The 23,116-nt window shown below is 42.8% G+C and overlaps 1 protein-coding gene across 1 annotated transcript in view; it reads left to right on the top strand.

The window, feature by feature from the left end:
* The window catches only part of ADAMTSL1 (ADAMTS like 1), a 401,766-nt gene that overhangs the window by 345,885 nt on the left and 32,765 nt on the right, over positions 1-23,116 (top strand). Inside the window, exons 18-21 of the mRNA XM_066568995.1 lie at positions 3,522-3,701; positions 5,292-5,445; positions 6,688-7,828; positions 22,094-22,221. Coding sequence (XP_066425092.1) covers positions 3,522-3,701; positions 5,292-5,445; positions 6,688-7,828; positions 22,094-22,221 — 1,603 coding nt within the window. The remainder of the gene's footprint in view (positions 1-3,521; positions 3,702-5,291; positions 5,446-6,687; positions 7,829-22,093; positions 22,222-23,116) is intronic.

Below are 23,116 nucleotides of genomic sequence, written 5' to 3'. Positions count from 1 at the left end.
GACAGGCTGGTCAACTGCAGTAGAGAGGATCCAAGGGAGAACACAGAGCAGCCTTACAGCTTATCAAGTGTGCCCACAAGAAAGCTGAAGAGGGACTTTTGACAAGGGCATGTAGCAACGGGGCAAAGAGTAATGGATTTAAACTGAAAGAGGGTAGATTTAGTTTAGTTATTAGGAAAAAATGTTTTAGTGTATGGGTAGTGAGGCAGTGAAGCATGTTGCTCAGGGGAGATGGTGGATGCCCCATTCCTGAAAGTGTTTAAGGCCAGGTTGGATGTAGCTTTGAGCAACCTGGTCTAATGGAAGGTGTCCCTGCCTAGTGGGGGGCAGAGGGGGTTTGGGGTGGGGTGGAACTAGAAGAACTTTTAGGTTCTTTCCAACACAAACCATGCTATGATTCTATGGTTTAACTTTAGCCCATCAACAGGAATCATTAATCATTCCGACAAGCCATTTAAAAACTGCAAAGTGTGCGTTTTTTGTTCTTAAAAAATGCATCTGTGTTTCCAGAAGTAAATAATGACTGTAGCTATTTCTAATGCAAAGTTATTGGAAAATCTTAACAGCTGGCTATAGATCTCAAACAAAAATATCTGGAATATATTGGTCAGCTGCAGGGACTGGACTTGGGTGAGCTATGTCTAGGTTTCTAGGAATACTAAACTAGAAGGATTAAGGATAAAAGAGTTCTTAAAGCATTTTGAGTACCTCATATGTTCTCAAATAATAATTTAGTTTAGTACAAGATACATTCCTCATGCTTCAGATTAAGAAATGTGTGTTAAACACTTCCCGTTGGGAGATGCATGGTTTATTACAAAATATATAAAATTACATTATATTATAAAAATTATAAAAAATTCCTATCAACACAATGGGTCTTTACAAGGCTTTCCATTTTTAGAAAGCACTCTAAAATAGTTTATTTGCTGAAATCTGGTTGCAAATACTTGTGTAATTCAAAAGACTTAAAGATGTTTCTTTAAATGGTTGTAATACTACAGTTTTAATAATACAACTGCAGGAATAAAGGATCTTCTAAGTATTTCTGTGTTTTAACTAAATGCACTAGAATCTTTATCATTTTCAGTGGTATGCTTCTGGAGCAGCGTTTAAGCTTTCATTTTACAAGGTCCTATAAATATCTGTTCTGCATACCTGAAATGGGAGACATCCATTAGTAAATCTTCATCCACCTTTGTTTTATTACTGAATAAGTGCTAAAGTCTCAGTCCCAGCATTCTTCATTTGCTCCAGTGCTGCCTTTGCTTCAAAGATAATTAAAACAATGACTTTAAAACAAAGTCAGCATGGAAAAATTGGTGGTATTTTCTTTTATTTTCCTTTCTATTTCTAATCCATACCATAAAATGTCTCTTCAAGTGTCAGGCCTTAAAAGAAACTGAGAGACTGTATGAAAAAAAAGTGTTTACTACTTTTGCAAGTGCTTTATCTTACTGTGGAATCTTAGCAGAGAATTAATTTTTGACAGTAAGGAAAAAACTATATTGTGGTATACCTTGAATAGAGAGCAGTGTAAAATTAAACCATATGGGAGATGATGGAAAGGAACTTGGGGGTCCTGGTTGATGGCAAGTTGAACATGGGTCAGCAGTGCCCTGGCAGCCAGGAGGGCCAACCTGTCCTGGGGTGCATCAGGCACAGCATGGCCAGCTGGGCAAGGGAGGGGATTGTCCTGCTCTGCTCTGAGCTGGGGCAGCCTCACCTCCAGTGCTGGGGGCTGGTTTGGGTGTCACAATATGAGAAAGAAATTAAACTATTGGAGAGAGTCCAAAGGAGGGCAGTGAGGATCATGAAAGGCCTTGAGGGGAAGCGGCTGTATGAGGGGTAGCTGAGGTCACTTGGTCTGTTCAGCCTGGAGGAGACTGAGCGGAGCCCTCATCACAGTCTACAGTTGCCTTGTGAGGGGGAAAGGAGGGGCAGGCACTGATCTCTTCTCTGTGGTGATCAGTGAGAGGACCCAAGGGAATGGCCTGGAGTTGTGTAAGGGGAGGTTTAGGTTGGATATCTTCCCCCAGAGGGTGATTGGGCACAAGAACAGCTCCTCAGGGAAGTGGTCACAGCAGCATCCTGACAAAGTTCAAGAAGTGTTTGGACAGTGCTGTCAGGAACATGGTGTAACTCTTGGGGCTGTCCTGTGCAGGGACAACACTATGTAAGTGAATAAAGTCCAAGAAGCAAGAAAAGATATGTTTTGTATTATCTCTGACAGAGTTGGAAGGGCAAAGATACTTCCTAAGATTTACTGATTGACAGTAGGAACATACTTTGTGATATTTGTAGTGAGTAACCCATTTGCTATCTTGTGTATGATATGATAAAAGTCCTTAGGTAACATTGGAATAATAGTTTTAATCATACTTTTCTTCCTCCTCAGGAATGAACTTTCCTAAAATGAGAGGCTGATAGACATTTTCTTCTGTTGAAAACTAATGTTTTTCTTGCTTAATTTTCTGGAAGCCTTTGAGCTTTGTACCATTCAAAATAAGTAAGACAAAAGCTAATTTTACACATTAAAAGAAACCAAATATAAAAATGTCTTTCTGCACTTCCTTTCTGTCTTTCAAAGAAAATGTTTATCCTAAATATTCAGGCTAACATTAAAGTTCATGCATCTCTTTATCTCAGAGAGAAGGGCCTTTCATGACTGCAAGATTTTTTAAAACACTCCCTTTTTAACTGCTTAAGTATACTTTTTAATACTTCTCCATATTATTGTCTGTTTCTCTTGAATAATTGCCATTTCACAAGCTGTAAGCAACTCCTGGTCATGTCAATGTAATGCAAGCTCCCCCTTTCATTTGCTAGAAGAAAGGAGAAAAGGAGTTGAGCTGGCTGAACTGAGCAGAACTGGGAGTCTGTTACCAGCCTCAGGAAAAGGATCCTCGGAAAAAATGGCTGAGCAACTTAAATTTACAAAAAATATTCAGGAAAACTACTAGATTTGGTTACTCAAAATTTCCTGCCCTGCTTAAGTAGAAAAATGGATGCAGAGAGGGATATTTACATTAAAGACAGAGGGGAGGTGTATTCTCTGGATATTAATAATCTCAATTTACTTATTTACTGCTGGACAAGACTTTTCCACTCTTTCTGACATGGTTAGTGTCAGAGCTCAGACACAGATGTTACTATGTAGATTCTCCACATCAAATGCCATTGTCTCATTTTCCAGGTTGGAGAGGACAAATTTCCCACCTCCATACTTCAATGCTGACTCACTGACTGTTTCCATGTCTTTTGAAAGAATACCTTAAAACAGAACACTTCAGAAATACTGAAACAGTTTCTCTAAATACTAGCAAACTAAGCCGCTCCCTTTTTCCAAAATAAATTTGACATTTTTAAAAGCAGTCTACTTCGAGGTCTCTGAAATTTTTGTTTTATATTTTGTATTTGGCCAAGACCAAGTGTTGATTTCTACCCTAATTCACAAGTAATTTTTGCAGCAAGGAGGGTGGTGAGGGTATGGTTTGAGGTGGCTGTCTCTTTTCTCACAGTGTTCACAGACGTGTGGTGGTGGTGTCCAGAAGCGAGATACACTTTGTAAGCAGCGCCTGGCAGATGGAAGCTTGTTAGAGCTGCCAGAAACCTTCTGCCCCACGCCAAGGACCATTACACAACAAGCCTGCAAAAATGAAGATTGTCCCAATGAATGGCTTCTCTCTGACTGGACACAGGTATACTATTAGTTTGCATGAGCATTGTGCAGATCTTGGAGATGAAGTTCCTAAGCCAGTTGGGATAGAGGACCCAAATAAGGTCAGACTTCACAAAGCATGTTATGCCCAGTTTTGTCCTGTAATCTGTCCTCATCATCCTGGCTGGGGATGCTGTCACTAGCTCCATGTTCCTCTGTGGTGTCTGCCTCCAGAAAGGCTTTAGCCATGTGGAGGTGATGTGCTTTAGCCATCTGACCAAACCTTTAAGACCCTTCTGGTGTAAACAACACATCCCCTGCTCCAAACAATAAATCCCTGCCTCTGTCCCTGCCTATGCTTATTATTTCAACCAAGGCATCAATGAAGAGTAATCTTTATTACCCTAGGCTACATGCTCTTTGTTGCCAAAATCGAGCTGTTCTGATCTCAATAGTCTTTTCCTCTTGGGGTCACTCCAACCTTTTCCTATGATGAAGACAATAGAAACTAAGAGGAAGGGAGGGAACAGGAGAGGAAGGGAATGGAAAGGGGAAGGGAAAGGGGACGGGAGGAGAGATATTATAAAAATACAATTTTACTTTATAAGGCCAAAGCAAGGGCAAAGGTTCATGGCAGTGAGTATGAAAATGATTCCACATCTTGCAGTCTCTGCCACCACTCTTCCAGTCCTCTTTCATGGAAGGTAGTGGAAATTGACTTGTGGAAGTTGTAAAAGAAATGCCAATCACCCTAAGGAGCTGTCCCACCTGCACCCTTTTTATGGGGATCTGTCTGAGCATTTTACTCAAATTAGTGTATGTTTTCATAAAGTCTTCTGCCAGGAGACACATAGCCATTCTGGCAGCGAAGATGGTAATTACAGTCCTTTACCCATTTTCTAGTTCCTTTCACAGACTGCTGCTTTGTTCCAGTGCAAAGACACTGTCTGTATTTCTTTTTCCACAATGCTAAATGCATAAATATGAAATTGAATAGTCATGATGAAGTCCATCAAACCATGTCCACCTGTGCAACAAGCACTGCAGTCTGGTATTAGAGGGTTTATACCATTCTGTGTAGGCGATGTGTAGTAACTACAAGGCTGAGGTAATTAATTGGTGACTAAAATATTCATCCCTTTATTATTCCTAAAGGGATTTGCAACAGCAAAGCTTGAAGATTAAGCTTAGGCTGGATTTTATCTGGCCCAGAATGCAACTGTGATCTGCAACTCCGTGAGGTCTGCTCTTGGACATGAGCTGGAGTTTTTCCAGCCAGTAGACACAGACACATAGAAACAAAGCTTAAAGACTGGCTTCGAACTGTAGCACAGTATCATTAAAACAAGAGACACCATCTGACAGAAAAGAAGTGGTAACGAGAGAATGGAAAGAAATTAAGCCTTAAAGGCCAGAAAATAACAAGTATTTCATCTCCTTACTGTGTCTGCACTGTTTGTAGCTGCATGGTCAGATGCTGCTCTGCTTTTTTCTGCTGCAACATTTTGAAAACTGCAGCTGCTTTATCCTGTGGTGTGTGTATGCAATGTGGATATGGGAGCTGAGGAAGGAAGTGTGTGACATGGAGCACCTTTTTCATTTCTCCTAATGTTTCTCATCCTGTTCTTAGTGTTCGGTGAGCTGTGGAGAAGGCACACAGAGTCGAAATGCTATTTGCAGAAAGATGCTGAAAACCGGGGGCTTTGTTATCATCAATTCCTCACTCTGCCTCCCTTTGCCATTCTCATCCTTGATCAGGCCCTGTTCACTAGGCCCCTGTGCACGTAAGTGGAAAAGGTGTTTGGCAGTGTCTGGGGAAAAGGGATTGGAAGTACTTTACTAAGAAATCCATGCTATTTCCTGCTTCACAGCCTGTTTTCACGCTAGTATTACTAAGTCTTGTAGAGTGGGTTTTTCTGTCCGTAAATAAGTCAAGCCAGTGGAGAAGTGCTGCAGATTTCACTAATGGAGCTGGATATGAGCCAGTGTGCTGGAAGGGAAATACTAGTTTCTGGAAGAACTGGCTCAAAATTCTGACCAAAATTTAGATCTTAATTTCACAGCTGGAATGTAGAGGCTCAGACACACAGCACAGCAGCTGGAGGGCTGGAGCAAATAAACTGTCTGCTAGACCAGCTGCAAGGAAAATGGTTGGTAAGGGATTTTGCCAACGATCATTTAAAAACCTGTTATTTCATTATGTCACTCCAAATCCTCTATGACCTGAGATTGCTAATGAACCATGCAACACAAGTTAGATTTATGTTGGTAGTATTTTATGTTGTAGTTCATGCATTTGTTTTTGCCCATCACAAGTCTCCCTGTATACTCTTCCCTAGTTTACAGTAAGCCAACTGGATATGTGAAAGTCAGCCTAGCTTCAGCTTGCCTCTGAAACTGCTGAATGTTAAGGGTATGTAGGGAGAAAAGAAGATCTGATGTTTAGAACTAAAGCTTAGACCAAATTTTACATGGTATTTACTAGTAATATGCCTATGCAGCTTAATTTAGTGCTTCATACTAAAGATCTCTGACACAGAGATCAGGAAACCAGAAGAACACACTGAACTAGTGAATTTTAATAGTATTTACCATGTTTTTAAGCCTAGCCCAGAGATTTTTTTCCTGTCCAACATTACACCTTGAGGTAGCAAGACTCTCATTCTACCTTACTGTTGTGAGCTGCAAGATCATGTTGCCTTTGAAGGTTTGGATGATAAACACTTGTCTATTCAGTGCATCTCTTAAATAACAGTCTTTAGGTACTTTAACAATAACTATGTTTCTGCTGAAGTTTTCTCTCTCCCGTAAAGCTTTTATCCCTGGATATTTGGCTTCTGCATATACTCTAGGCTACTTTCACATTCCTGAAGTGTGTCTTGTTATTCCTCTTATTTTGATTGTTTTAGTTTAATGTCCAGCAACTAGTGTCCAGTTTCTCCCATTACTGTCTAATGGGCCAAATGAATGTAAACTAATTGCTTTGTTTTATGGTATCATATACTAATTATATAATGATATTTCAGGGCACAACAGACCGGCTCATAAGCAAAGCCCCTATATTATGGCTGTAAAGCAAGTTTACATCCAGACAAGGAAGCAGAAGAAATTGCACTTCATTGTGGGTGGATATGCCTACCTGCTGCCCAAGACTTCTGTTATTCTCCGATGCCCTACCAGGAGATTCCGTAAATCAATGATCACCTGGGAGAAGGATGATAAGAGGCTTGTCAGTTCAGCTCACATCACCATTGTACCCTTCGGGTACATGAAAATCCATCATCTGAAACCTTCAGACACTGGGACATACACCTGCACAGCAGGGCCAGCCCGGGAGCATTTCATAATTAAACTGATCGGAAGCAACAAAAAGATCATTGCTGAGCAGCCAGCTGGTATTAGGGAGGAAGAAGCCATGAGAAAGGCTGGCTTAAACGATGCCTTGCGAACAGAGGATAAACATCTCAATGGGATTTTCTTCAATGGCAGCAAGGCTGAAAAGCGAGGGCACCTTGCTAACCCTAGCAGATGGTATGACAATATTGTCTCGAGGCTGCTACAGCTCAGGGGTTGGCCAGCGGAAAGTTTGGAGTCCTGGGAATCCCAGGAGTCTGTGGAGAGAAATGCATCCTCAGAACAGGACCAGAGCCAGGAGCATAGCTTGCCATTTACTATGGTCACAGAGCAGAAACGCTTGGATGATATCATAAGAAATTTGTCTCAACAGCCTGAGGAGCTTAAAGATCTCTACACTGAATATCTTGTTGTGCATCTGGCTCATGAGGTTTTCAGGAGCTACTTGGACCACCAGGAATCTGTCCTTAAAGCACCAAGGCGAAAAGTTGATTCAGCCTCAGTGGAGTACCCTTTCCACAGACGTGTTTCTGGATTTACCAGCTCCGTGAGGACATCATCTGCTGAAACATTTATTCCCACTTCTGTAGACCTGGCAAATGGTTTGCACAGGCCTCATCAAAAGCCTGCCATCCTCCGAAAGATTTCAGCAGCACAACAACTTTCTGCTTCAGAGGTTGTCACCCACCTGGGACAGACAGTGGTCCTAGCAAGTGGCACACTGAGTGTGCTGCTTCACTGTGAAGCAGTGGGAAACCCAAAGCCCACCATCAGCTGGGCTAAGAATGGAGAGGAAGTGAAATACAATGATAGGTAAAGCATATTATTTAACTTCTAAGAAAATAATTGATATTTTGACTCATCATGTTCCATGTGTTACTGTCTGTCAGTCCCATGGACAAAACCATGTTTTGCTGTAGTCTGATTTCATAACAGAAAGAAGGGCAAGTGCATGTGAATTGGTAAATGGGTTAAACAGAGCACTGTAAATCTTCAGCAGGGTCAGGATGCTGGGTCAGACTGGTGTGGCAGACAGGAACTGTACTTCTGTTTGAGTAAGTAAAAACTAAGGGATTGTAAAGTACTAAAGGACCTAAGTGCCTAATACAGTCAACAGAGCACTCTGCATCCAGAAACTGGGAGTCTTAATTTATTTTCCCATCTGAAGACAGAGATTTTTGCTATGAAGATTGATATAGAGATAAGAAAACTGGTCATTGGTTGTTGCTATTATCCTCTGTTGGAGCTGAAATTGCATTTCTCCTAGTGCTACAGGAGGGCTTGACAGACATGGTTGTGGTAAGAGAAGATGGAGGAGATGAGGCTTTTGCCTTCCACATATATATCCATGCATTAAACTGCCCCAGGATAAGCTTAAAAGGGCATTACAATCACCATTTACTGTGTATGTTCTGATGAAGGCTGTAAATTGTGGAACCACACCTCATGGCTGTCTGCAGCTTTGCTGTCGTCTCAACAGATGGATCATTTAGCATTTGTCTTCTCATGTGAATTGGTGAATCCTAACCTGTTTAAATTCCAGAATGCTGGTCCCAGGTGTAACCTGAGAATTTGACATAACAAACTGCTTTTATCAGTATACCACAAAAATTACGCTGTTTTTCCTTCAGGTGGCCTTTACTTTCTGATCCCTCCACATTATTCATTTGTGTGGAAGAGCACACAAAAAGGTTATTTTCAGTACAAGTTTTCTGTTTAACTGTGTTGATAACATACATTCTTCTCCTGTGTATGCTTGGGATTTTATATTTTGGTTCTGTCCTGTGAGAAATCATTATATAAGAACAGGAAAAGACTGTAGTAGGCAGTAATAATGAGCAACACAGTACAACAGTTGTCAAGGGATCTGCTAGCAACTCCTTCTGCACAAGTTACTGACCTCAGCTAAGATATATACATTTAGTCATAAGATCATGGGAAAAGATGGAGTCAAGACAATTTTAATTTCCAGTGTGGTGCCCTTGGATCATCCAGTAGAGTCTTGATTTAGGTAAAATTGCCCCTTCTATACAGTTATGAAATTATTTTCTTAACTTCTTCTTTATTTTGACTATTGAATCAATGAAAAAGTATTTGCTTTCTATAATGATCTGAGTTTCCTGGTTCTTGCCTCTCTGTCTGAAGGCTAGTAAGTATATTAAATTGAACCCAAAAAAACGGTAACTTTTGAAGGGGTAGAGGTCACTGAGGACAAGAATGTACCTCTGGTGGAAATCACATACAGTCATAATCATGATTTGGACATACAGAATCCCTTCTTTTGGATATATTACTGTGAAAATATCTGTAGGCCACCCCCAAAACAAGTTTCATATATAAATTTTCATCTATTGGGTATATCCCATTAGAATTGGGCCATTAAGTTGAGGATTTTTCTCTACTTGAAATGACTGTAACTTCTGTAGCAACAATGAAAGGGAAGGGATGTTACATGAAGTTGATGTATGAGGAATGCTGAACACTACAGTCATGAGAAATTGGCAAGTTTATTTCACACCTTGTAATCTTTCATGGTATCACAACATGTAGATTAATTCTCTTAATGGTAAGAGACACTTATATGATTCCTGAAGTTTTAATTCAGATTTTTTTATATATAATTTCACAATTCTTTTTCAATCCTTTTTTCTTTCCCATTCAGTTTGGCTGAAATAGCCTTAAATATTGTGTTTTGTTTCTGAATTACCAGTCAGTTGTCTGTGTGCTCAAAATTTCTATCAAATAGTCTGAGGAAAGTATCATTTCTTTTCCAGTTAGTGGCATAAATCATTGACAACTCTTCTTTAAATATTGAGGCAGTTTCTGCTTTATGAACTTCCTTCTGTACTCATCATTTATAGTTCCCCCAGGCTGGTGTGTGGGGGAAGAAATGAGCATGCTCTGAACTTCAGGCACAGCTCAACACTATATCTTTGGAGCTAATGAAAATTTAGAAATTGTGGTGTGAAAAAAAATTGTTCTGTGGATTTATATGCTGGGTTCTTTAAGATCAGTATTCTGGTTTTGGCTTAGAAAGCTCTTGCTGCCTGTCAGTCAGCTGTGTCAATGGAAGCTGCAGTTTAAGCAGACTTAGAGTGTACTGCTGTAAACTGCAAGGCCACAGATGTAAATGTGTGGTGGTGTCTGGTATGTTTGAACTGTCCTTCAGCTCTGCAGTTTGTTTTTTTTTGTACTTTCCCAATCATTGAATGGAGAAGAGGATTTGCCAGCCCACCTCTATCTTAATGGGAATAAGGAAATAAAGAGAGGTGGGCTTTCTTGTACCAGTATCAGAGAGAGACCCTTCTTCTGAGAATGGCCAGAGAGCAGTGCTGAAGTTCCTCAGGTCACACCCTATATATTGAGTTTGTAGATTTATTCTATAGATATAGAATATACTGAGATTTCAGAAGTACTTGGTTGCTATTGCAATTCTTAGAATATAGGCTGCCAGTTTTAGGTTGGGTGACAGCTACCTGTTTTGTATAGACAAACCACTGAGATAAAAGCATTCACTTTTACACATTGAGGCCGTGGATTTTGTCTGAGCCAGTGATATCCAATAATGATGTTGATGTATGGTTCTATTCTCGTTGCCCCATTCCATGAGCTTTTTCATCCACCCAGAAGTATGAGTCCTACTGCATGACTATCCTTGCAAAAATTAATTTTCTTTGGCTTTAGTCTAGGTACAGTCACAAAAAGATGCAACCTAGGTCCCCAAAAAATGCTGGTTTTCAGTTACTCAGTAGAATGAAAACATATGACACAAATAGCTGCAACAGTTTAAAATATCTCTGCTTCCAGTAAAAGATCCCCAACTTGTGTCTGCCTATTCAGTCTGAGTGCTTATTTACAGAAAAGTCCACACTCTCTCCTAAGGTTAAAGAGTCAAGCTAACACCAGCATGGGTTCTGAATGCCATTTCAGAGCCTACTAGTATCCATACCAGAGTTTTTTGACTGCTGTGTATGTTGGAAAATGTTTTATTTTAAAGAAAATTCAGATTAAATTCCTTAGGAAACAGTTTGAAAAATCTTTGAGGAATTTATGCACTGTTTCATAAGCCTTGCAAGTATGCTGCAATTTCTGTCACTGGGGATCCATTAGTGCTTGATAATTCAACTTCTCTAAAACAGACATAAATTTTATAAGAGGACATGAAGCAGCATGTGAACAGTAAGTGGTATGGAGTTAGGTGTTTGCGAGGTGTTTGTTAGGTGTTTGTCTGATTTAGTAATTGATATATGTCCTGCAAAATATGTTTTTGTCTTGGAGGCAATGCAGTATGGACCAACTGAGATGAGACTGATTAAATATTAAGCTGTATTATTTTCAGTCCATAAATGAGATTCTGAAGACATGCTGGTGACATAAAGAATTGCTACAGCTGGTTGGTTTTTTTCTCAGCCCTGACAAGCAACTCAATACCTAACAAAAATAGCAATCTATGAGCAAATAGGGAATTCAGCCAAAATAATTCTATACAATGAGGAATGATAAAGGATCTGCTTTCAAGAAAAGCAGCTATGCCAAATTGTGATGCACAAATAACAGAATTATGGAAAAGAAGAGGACACTATATTTGTTTGTGGAAAAGGACATTAAAACTTGGGTTGAGAGGATAGGAGGATGGAGCTGTGTTGGAGTTCTGTTTTTTTAAAAAGGCAAGTATCTACCTGGACTACCTCTATTTTTAAAATATTTTTGCTGGATCTTGAGATGACTTAAGCTGACAGAGAGAGGTTTGTGTCAGGAGAGGTGGTGATTAATAACAAACAAATTATGCATCCTTGTGTTTTATAAGATGCAATATTAGGCAAGATCTTTCCTCAGCCAGAAGATGTCAGAAACATTAATTAAAACTATTTTAGGGGTCTTGTAAGTATGAGTTTGTTGTAGACTGAAGATCTGCCTATATACTATATTTGTAGACATGCAGACAGAGCACACAGAACTTTTAAATGTTACAGGCTGTTATAATTTGGGACAACTTCTGAAGATTTAATGAATTCCATGTAATGATTGAAGCAGTCGGTGTTAAACTAAAAATTTATGTGTGATATAGAGATACATGCTAACATTAGTTCTGCAAGTAAAAAAAATCTGTTAGTTGCTGTCACTGTTAATAGTGACTATCTAGTCAGCCCTGCTTATGACTAAGAAGTAAGAAAAACATCCTTGACAGCAAAAATGGGAAGGCAATTATTTCAGCCATTGGTGGTTTTTTAGCTGTGAAAGCACAGATGCAATTTTAGAAGTACTAATATTTGTTTTGCAAATGTGCATTTTTCTAAGCATTTACAAAACATGTTTAAAAACAGGCATCTCTTTTATTGATAATGACTATTTTTCTTATTACGCACAAAAGGGTAAATCAATAATGTTAACTCTGGAGTTTTTCTCCTATAATAGATTTTGCTGGGTGGCCCTAATCTGGTTTGGTTTAGAGATCTACCACCCACAGTGTTGTACAAAACTGAATATCCGTGGCTTACTCGTCCATGAGACAATAGTTTTTATTGTGGTGATGGGAGTGTAAAGAAACTCATCAATTCCAGGATCTGTGAGCAGATTTCTATTGCATGTGTTTTACAGGCATATCCCTCCCCCAGTTGCACCCTTGCCACCCACTGTCAATCACAGACTCAATTAAGAGTTTACAAGCAACAACTGCTGAAAGTTGCTGATGAGAACAGTAGATTTTATCTACAGTTTCAGCTAAAAAGAAAACTCAGAGAAAGGAGCAACAATCATGAAACACAGTGTGATGAAAACAAGAGTACATAAGCACAAACCCATGGACTGAATTTTTGCTGAAGTAGGTGTATATACCAGTGATGCAGTGCCCGATTTTGGGGAGAAAGCTTAGCTGGGCTAGCTCAATTTTCCGTCTGGGCCGTGCCACCTCCCTGCCCGCTCCCTGCCCAGTCACCGACCGGCAAGGGCAGCGGTGCAGCCAGAGGGTGGCCAACAGTTCTGACTGTGGACAGATGGATTGGCGCACCAAACTCGAGATAAAGGAGCAGGAAAGGTCCTTTGTATGCGTCTCCAAGAGGCTTTATTCCGAAGGGGACAAAATACCTCTGAAGGGATGCAGTGACAGTAGAACCAAGAACAGTACAATGATACAACTTATAAAGGGAGGAGGCCTCAGGGGAGCAGACAGCACAGGAACAAACCACGGGAGAACAGAGGAGGAGCACGAGGCAGGATCACATTGCCTCAGAACCAATGAGGGGTACATGGGGAGAAGAACCCTCTCCCAAAACCTATAGGAATCCAGAGATTACATAGATGACACAGAGGGTTCTAGAATGAGAGGTTGGGATTCCACTTAAATGACAAGGCAGAGGGCAGGGCTACAATGATAGACATAGAAGGATCAGGAATTAGGGATAGGTATTTGCACTAAGAGACAGGAAAGGGGGCAAACAGCATTGGGCTAAACCAGCTGTGAGGGGGTTGCTAGGAACGAACCATTCAAACATACTCTTTTAGTGATGTTAATGACTGCAGAAAGAAGGAGAACTAAAACAACCCATAAAATACCTTTCACAATTGAGGACATCCACCCGAATATGCCCCAGTTCTTAATAGGCTTTGAAACCAGTCCCTGGTCTCTTCCTTGATGGTGTGCATCATGTCCTTCATTTTGTTGACTAAGGCATAGATATTCTAGATTTTGTCTGTGATGTTTAAGCAACAGAGTCCTTCAAACTCTTTGCAGCTGTGCCTGTGCACTAGAAGAGTCTGAAGTCTATGGCCACACAATTTTGTAGTGTGGCCCGCCTCGTTGCTTCCTCATTCTCTAGGAGGTCACTGAGAGCAACTGAGGTCAAGTTGGCCTCTTTCACCCCCCAGCACTCTAGGTGGCCCAGTTCACCTAGCGCTTTTGCTGCTGCCGCTCACAGCAAAAAGGCAGAGATGGCAGCTCTTTTTGGATGTGACCAGTGGACAATTTCGGAGTCGCAGTGCTCGTCAAATTCTTTAATGCTATATTTTTGGACTGCCAAATGTTTAGATTTAGATTGCCAGTTAAAACTCTGGGTTTGGTTTGGCACAAACAGGGACAGCTGTACGATGGTGCATGGGCCTCAGATGAGAGGGGATTCCTGCCCAGGCAGGCCCTTTGCTCACAAATTAAAAAGACACCATTTGGCAGCTTGAGCAGTAACTGATTTTTACTTGATGAGATATTCAGGTGTGTAATGGATTGACACCATTTTGCTGCCTGAAACTCTTTTTTATGGATCTTAACAGAAGTATAAGATTTGGAGTAATAAGGGGGTTTAAAAATTAATTGAACATAATAGGGTGCAACAGAGGAACCAAGGAGTTCAAATTCAGTGGGCTCTTTTTCTAAATCGGGTAACTCAGAAGACCACCTGCACCATAAAACGAAAGGGTCTGTAATAGGAACATAACATCAATAAACAAGTGGTGGATTTTTACCAATTTCATTAGTGAGGGCCCGGAGCTGAGCTGGATACTGATTAAAGGAAAAGGGAATCCCCACCAGGCACATTGACACGGGGTCATCCACAGCAGCTATAGACAGACACAGATGGTCCCGTTGAAGTGCATGGGCAAGGGTAACCCAGACATTGTCCTTCAGCTGCGGGACAATCCATGCCTCTGGGGACTGGTCCAGCAGCATCAGAAGCCACAGATGTCTCCACATTTTCATGACCAGAATGGATATTGCTTAAAGAAGAGAAAAATAACATGTGGGAGACTCAACGCAAACTTTCAGTAATTATGATATAAAGAAAGCATAAAATTCATAATTTCTCCCCCCTTGCCGGTGCCTTTTACGATTTGAGGCCACTGATACATCAGTGGGATTGTTCGAAGGGGGTGGGGTGGTTGTGTTGCTGTCCTTGCCCCTGGATAGAATATGGGGCTTGACACACTTGCGTGGGATCCACCTAAGGCCCGAAAGAGTGGACACACAAGCATATCCACACCCCCAGGTTATTAATTCGAAAGGCCCTCTGGTCTCACGGATCTCTGGATCTTTCACCATGACTGGCGGCTGCTCTTTGAATTCTAGCATCTTATTTTGATGGAAATGTCTTATTACTGGGGGGTTCAGGTTCTCAAAGGAGTAGTTCAAGAAGCTAGTGGTGAACAGTGCCTTTGAGATCCTGATATGTGGGTATTTTATCTTAACATCCCCTCTCTAATGTTCTAACATTTTCTTCAGATTCTGATGAGCTCATTCTATTACTGCCTGGCCAGTGGGGGAGTATGGAATCCCCAACCAATGTTGAACCCCCCATTCCAGCAGGAAATCACCAGACACCCTGGAGGTAGAGGCCTGCCCGTTGTCTGTTTTAATTGCCCTAGGGATCCCAGGGTGGAGAAGGCTTGCACTACATATTTCTGTGCATATCCGGCCTTCTCCCCTGTGTGGGCTGAGGTGTAGACTGCACCAGAGAAAGTGTCCACCGAAACACACACATAAGTCTTCCAAACTGGGGAATGTGGTTGACATCTGTCTGCCACACCTTGCAACTTCGGGAGTTCTCTGGAGTTCACCCCTGCCCCCATAGATAGTAATGAAGACTCCAAGCAGTTGGGGCATGTGGCCGCGATCGCTCTTACCTAGTAACACCTAAGATGGAACTGATGGACCAGACCAGGCACATTTTGATGGAATTGCTGATGGCTAAGTTTGGCCTGATGGAAGATGTTACCTTAGACAGCCAGCTGCAATGGGGTGGCCAGGGCATCAGTTCTTTGATTCCCCTCTGCAATGAAACTGAGGAGGTCAGAGTGCAATCTCACATGCATTATGTAAAATGATTGCTCTCTTGGTGGGAAACCAGCTGTATAGGTTTTGAGAGCAACCTAAAAATCACTGGGTTCAAGACCTCCCTCAGCACTGTGTGCTCTGTCCTAGATGTAAGCCGAATCGGTGACAATATTTATTGGCTCTGTGAATCTTTCAAAGACCCTGATGACTGCGTCCAACTCAGCTTGGAGGAGAGCCCTCAACAATCTTGAGGAGAGCCCTCAACAATCTTAACCTTGGCTTCCCACTGCTGAGTTTGGGGGTCCTTCCAAGTCATTACTGACTTGTGAGAACTCCCAGACACGTCAGTTATAATTGTGAGGGTCTTAAGAGTCTTACAGCTTTGTTTCTCTTTTGGGACCAAATTAAATTCCATGTTAAACAATTTGTGGCCTGGATTATGGATGGATAATTTTCCAGGGTAGCTATCAAGGGCGAATTGTAGATTTACATTATCTCTTAACAGTTCTCTAAAGTCTCGTTGGTCAGTTTCCCAGTGGACAGCTTGATAGGTATGAATACCTATGAAATCACATGAATACCATGAATACACTCAAAATCACACCCTGCCAACAAACGCATGCGCGCCCTGGCTTTGCTTATCAGCTGGGCCATCAGCTCTTGTGGCCATGTGATGCTCTTGGACAATTGATGGCCAAGGAACATCCACTCTACGATTAAGAGGGGGTCCCTTTTACCTTTGTCCCACTGAAAAATCAAGCTATACAATTGTGGCAGCTTCTCCAGGATGATAAAATTAAATGGAAGCTCCAGCCAGCAGCAATGGGCCTGCCGACTTTCCAGTGCCAGTTGGACCTTTCCCAATGCGTCTTTTGCCTCCTCGGTCAGAAGCCTCGGGGCATCCATCTCCTCCCCTCCTTTTAATAAGCTGAAAGTAGGAGATAGATCTCCCATGGTGAGCCCAGCCAGAGACTGACCCAGTTCAAAGACCCACACAACTGATGGAGATCCCTAAGATCTTGAGCTTGTTGCTGATCACCAACTTCTGTGGTGTTATTCAGTTGGTGATCTCAAGACCAAGATACCTCCAGGGCGGCAGCCTCTTCACTTTTTCTTGTTGAAACTTAAATCTGACACCGACAAAGCAATAACAGTTTCATCAAGAACCCCAAGTACGTTGTCATTGGGGGCACACACTAGCGCATCATCTATATAATGGTAGATGATGCACTTCCCTGCTCTGGCATGCACTGAGGATAGGATTCTGGCAACGTCCTGGAAGAGGGAAGAGGAGTTTTTCATCCCTTGGGAAAGAATATGCCAGTGGGTAGCGCCTCACGGGAGCCTCTCGGTTGATGGAGGGAACCAAGAACTCCAAACATGGGGCATTGGCTGGGTGTAGAGAAATTTGAAAGAAACAATCTTTGATATCAATTACTGCCAATTTCCAGTCTTGCAGGAGCATTGAGGCAGACAGCATCCCTAGTTGGAGAGATCCCATGTCTTTGATGACTTCATTTATTTTTCTCAGATCGTGAAGGAGGCACCACTGTCCTTTCCCAGCTTTTTGATGATGAATACCGGGGAATTCGAAGGGCTGTTTGTTTCTCTGATACTACCTTTTACTAGCTGCTCCTCCATGAGCTGAGTGAGCGCACATAATTTCTGTTTGCTCAGCACCCACTGATCTATACAGACAGGTGTATCAGTAAGCCAGTTCAGTTTCTGAGTAGGGCACTCTTCATCAGTGGCTACACTCAAAAAACCTGGGCAGTCTTAGGGATCTCAAACCTGACTCCCGACTGGTTCATGGCGTGTCTCTCCCACAGAGTGAATTTGGAATTTAACATAAATGGGCGTACTTGAGCCAATTGCCCATCAGGTCCCGTAATTAGTACAATGCTCTTAGACTGCTTTGCCAATTAAATTCTCCCTACACTTTGAACCTCGCTTGCCACATCCTGCAGCTCCCAGTGTGACAGCCATTTGTGCGGAGAAATGTCCGTCACATCTACCCCTGTGTTCATCATCCCTTGCAGTTTTATAGAATGCCCCCTACTCTTAAGGCCACACCAAATGAGGGGCTTGTCCTCTCCCACTGCCTTGGTGTAATAAACTGAAAGGTCCAGGTCATTGAACAGCTGTTGAGCAAACGGAATGGCCTGAGCAATGACCTGGCCTTTAGGAAGAGGCAGGGATGGCAGGGATAGACACAATGTGCCAGGAGAATGAGATACCCCAGAGTAGGTGGTATAACTCCCAGCTCAATCTCAGTGTCAGGGGGTGTGTGTTTTGAGTCCCCTACAACAAGGTACTTACAACCCCCCCCAGTAGAGACCCTTGACCTTTTGACAAATCACAGTGTCCTGTCCTGGGTCTACATGGATTTCATGCCAGTACCGTGAAGAAAACATCATAGATTGGGTTAATTCGAACCTGAACGGCTCTGTCTTGTCCTGGGAAGTGAAAAAACCAGAGGGACCATCATTAAGGTTTTCATTAACAACCACCCTGCGCTCTACACAGGGCAGGTCCACGCTCCCACACTACTTTTAGGAGGGTTGTTTCCTCCCCTTCCTCTTCCTCCCCCTCCCCTCCTCGGTGGTACTGGAGGAGCTTTCCCTAAAAATGGACACTCCTGAATCCAATGTCCTGGCTGCTTGCAATGGAAGCAGTAGTACTTCCTCGGAGTGGCTGCTGGAATGGTGCCCATAACTGTGGCTGTCTTTTCTTTGATGGTAACTCTCTTCTGCTGTTCCACTGGTCTTGCCCTTGCTTTCTTAGTACACTCTTCCATAATAACGTCTAATGAGGGTGGCGGTGTCAAGGGAAGGGTGAGGATGATCTTTCTGCACTCCTCATTGGCATTTTCCATGACCACTTCCAGGATGATTTTCTCTTGGATTTCTGATTTGGCCACCTTCCGCTTAACAACCACCCTGACCCTATCTACAAAATCTAGAAAGGTCTCATCAACACATTGTTTCAAAGATATAAAACTGGGCAAGGGCTCTTTTGTTGGCATAGTTTGGAATGCCTTTTGACCAGCTTCCTTTATATTGTCGAGGACAACCTTAGGGCTTTTTCGGCCTGCTTCCAAGCCAGCGCCCAGTCACCCTCTCCACCTAGATGACTTATTGTGATGGGATTGTCATCTAAATCAGTTGCTGCTTCAGTGTTGCCCCAAAGCTGAGGGAGGAGGTCGACAAGCAGTCCCTTCCAGACATTGAGCCACAGCCGATACTCAGATGGTGTGAGCAGGCTGGAAAAGATTTGTTTCAGATCACCTGGGACTAAGGTGTTTGCCAATAATGTTGTTCTTAAGAGGCCCTTGAAATATTCACTGTACCGGCCAACCTCCTTCTGAGTCTTGTACAAGTCTGTGATGTTCTGGCAGGAGAAAGGCACCCACTTGGGATGCCTCCCGCTACTGTTGTAAGTTAGTGGGGGAGCGAAGATGACATCACCGTCATTGTTCCACCCTCAGTTTCCCAGTGCCTCACCCACAGCCCCCACATCACCGTAGGAACCAGAAGGAGGAGCGTGGGAAACTGGAAGTGGGTGGGGCTGGCAATGGAACCTGGAGGCAGAGCCAGGACTAGTTTGGGTGGAGCAACTGAAGGCAGTGGGAACTGGGGATGGAACTTATGGAGGAGGAGCACTGGGAGGACCCATGGGCAGAGCTGAATTGATTGACACCATGGAATGGAAAGAGTCAGGAACATAGGAGGGGTTTGGGGATAGGAAGGAGCAGGTTTGAGGGGATGGGACAGGGAGAAAGGGATTGTGGGGAGAAGAAACACAAGTCGGGGAGCCACTTCATGTGGTGACCGCCATCTTGTGTTCCTTTTTCAGCGTTCAGGAAGGTACCATCTTGGAGATAAACTGGGGGATTTATAACTGGGGAAGAGGGTGAGGTTACAGGGACTGGGCAAGGATCCCTGACAGTGGGGCCAACACTGTCAAGGCACAGGTACTGAGGAGGTCATGGGGAACCAGGGAGACAATCCACAACTTGGGGGCTACCCCGCGCCTTCTCTGGGTGGTTTGCTCCCCCCAGTCTTCCCAATATGGAACAAGGGGAATGAGAAACAGGGGATGAGGAACAAGTGGTCTTGGGGTCAACTGGGGATGATCTATTTGTTTGTTTCTCCACTTTCCTTCTAAAATCTTTTGTAATTGATTGCATTTTAATGAAAAGATGAAAAAATTCATCCCCCAGTGAGTCGCCTTCTTTAGTTTTTATTGTGAGCTTGGCTCCCACTCCATTCCAAAATGCGACCATCTTAACATCTTGGGGGGTCACATTCAGAAAATGGAAAAACAACCACCTTACAAATCTCTTCAATTGACTCTTAGAAAACACCATTCCCCTACTCTCCAGGGAACTCACAACTTGGAGATAAACTTTCTGCTGTGGGGTTGACATTCTGGCACTCATACTGCCAACACAACTTTTTCCTCCAAACTTCCAAGGCTAAAAGGAACAAACTAAAGAAAAAGGGTCCAAGGAATCATTGGGGTGGGATGCTAATGCGATGCACCACACTTCCCCTCACTTGGGGATGCACCCACACCCAGCCTGTGAGCACCCAGCCGGGTCTATCCCAGCTGCCAGGATACTGACCAATCCGATGATCTTTGGAAAGAATGACGTTGGGAATGGTCCTCACCCAGGAAGGGTCCTCCTTATGTCCACCACAATGCGTAGAAGGTTGTCCCTTCCTCCCCTGGGAGCCGCAGTGACCAGAAAGCAGACGAGCTGCTCAGGGGTGCTGATGATCCAACAAGCTTTACAACCCCGACACCTTGGGTCTGGGGGACAGCTCTTGTGTGGGCTCTGGCCACAAGAGGGAAGGCTGCACGTTGGGTGCCAAGCAGACACAGCGTCCGATTTTGGGGAGAAAGCTTAGCCAGGCTAGCTCAATTTTCCCTCGGGGCCGTGCCATCTCCCTGCCCGCTCCCTGCCCAGTCACCAACCGGCAAGGGCAGCGGTGCAGCCAGAGGGTGGCCAACAGTTCTGACTGTGGACAGATGGATTGGTGCACCAAGCTCGAGATAAAGGAGCAGGAAAGGTCCTTTGTATGCGTCTCCAAGAGGCTTTATTCCGAAGGGGACAAAATACCTCTGAAGGGATGCAGTGACAGTAGAACCAAGAACAGTACAATGATACAACTTATAAAGGGAGGAGGCCTCAGGGGAGCAGACAACACAGGAACAAACCACGGGAGAACAGAGGAGGAGCACGAGACAGGATCACATCGCCTCAGAACCAATGAGGGGTACATGGGGAGAAGAACCCTCTCCCAAAACCTATAGGAATCCAGAGATTACATAGATGACACAGAGGGTTTTCTAGAATGAGAGGTTGGGATTCCACTTAAATGACAAGGCAGAGGGCAGGGCTACAATGATAGACATAGAAGGATCGGGAATTAGGGATAGGTATTTGCACTAAGAGACAGGAAAGGGGGCAAACAGCATTGGGCTAAACCAACTGTGAGGGGGTTGCTAGGAACGAACCATTCAAACATACTGAATATATTACAACAATCACCAAAAGGATTATCGCAACAAAGATCCATCACCACATACCAGGACCTTATGAGTTATACCACTGCAAAACCAGACAGTGAAAAGAAGCTTTTCATAAGAGCACTAAGACCATATTAATTCTGTTTAACCATAGGCAGTACACTGAGCTCATGGTAGGGTGCTATTACTGGAGAGGAAACAAACCGTGGCTTCAGCCCAAGGACGAGCTGAGAACTCCTCTCTATCTTCACTGATTATTAGGGAAGAATCAAGACTGCTGAGTTTGTACAAGCTGCCCATCAATAAAAGAATCTGAACTTTTCAGACTTTATTGCTGACCCTGTGGTTCACTTCACTTCTTTCTGCATAGCTTCAGCACGTTTCATGATTTTTCCCTTGCAATAATTTGGCTTTATCTTACTATTGCTATTCCTGTGCTGCAGAACTGGAAGACAGCAATGCTGAGAAACTCTTTCAGCATTAGGCACAAGTGGTACAGCAGAGGAGGTTTCACTGGGCAGATGTTCTGATTACTAAGCAGTCTTTCTTTTATGCACATATCAGCAGTAGAGGAATTGGGAATGAGACTAAAATTTAATTTAAGTAATCACAACTTACAGTCTCAATGTAAGACTTTAAATTTCTTCATAGATTTTTTAATTTAACCTAAAGGCCTGGTCTAAGAAAAATATTACCTGAACCTAAAAATTCCCAGTATATATGTTCATGTTCACATGGACTAAGAGACTATTACATTTTTATTTCTTTCTGCTTTATTCCAGGTTGCTCCTTCAGCCTGATGACTCCTTGCAGATTCTAGCGCCTGTGGAAGCTGATGTGGGTTTCTATGCTTGCAATGCATCCAATGCCCTGGGATCTGACTCTGTCTCCATTGCTGTCACACTAGCAGGTAATAGTTTAACCTCTGTGATTGCAGGATTGTCTATTTTACTTGTGTGAATCTGGACAGAAGTTGTTTGTGGGGGAAGAGATGGCTGCTAAAGCTATGTAATATGCACCAACAGAAGTACACTGGTGAAAACACAGGGTGTGAGCTCTGCAAAAACCCAAGGCTTTCATAGATAGTTTGTTAGGTTTATGTGTCTCTGCAAGACATCAATGCTTTTTTCTTACTTGCATCTGACATGTAAACAGTAAAAACAGTATCCTGGTTATTTTCAGCCTGTAGGGGCAGTGCAGTCCAAGCCTCCCAACTTCTGCGCTTCATTTTAAACATAACACTGATCTCTTCAGTATAACAGATGGATTGCAGGAGTTACTCATGTGTACATTAGGCAAGCAAGAAAACTTCCAGAGCTGAATCTTGTACAGGATCAAACACTGTATTGTACTCAATCACAAGCATGGCTGACACTGTTTCAATTGTGGCAAATAGAGGTTCTCAAAAAATTAGATTCCATGTTTTTATTCCTCTAGTAACAGATTCTAAAGCATATCCTGTGCTGGTTTAGAATTCAATTCTAAAGAAAACTCATCCAGATAAAAGCCAGTGGCAAAGGGAGTCAGAAGTGTGAATCCAGCTTCTTTAAGGTTCCCGAGCAGACATGGTCAGCAGGCTCACAACCACATCAGGACTAGCAGAAGGGTGGAGCAGCAAACATGAATGAAGAGCTGTTAAGAAAGATAGAGGAACAGAACAGACAATGACAGCTAATGATTGTGACAGGGCAGAGAGGTTTTAGAGAAGGAGGATCCTATTAATCACCAAGGCAAAAGTAAACATGCTAAGAATACTGAAAAGCTTATTGATTTGCAGACTTATCCATTTCACTGCTTCAGCATGT

This window comes from Molothrus aeneus, chromosome Z (genome assembly GCF_037042795.1).
Source record: "Molothrus aeneus isolate 106 chromosome Z, BPBGC_Maene_1.0, whole genome shotgun sequence".
In the NCBI taxonomy this organism is placed as follows: Eukaryota; Metazoa; Chordata; class Aves; order Passeriformes; family Icteridae; genus Molothrus; species Molothrus aeneus.
Note: the sequence above shows the minus strand (reverse complement) of the source record. Positions and strands in the feature narration are given on the sequence as shown.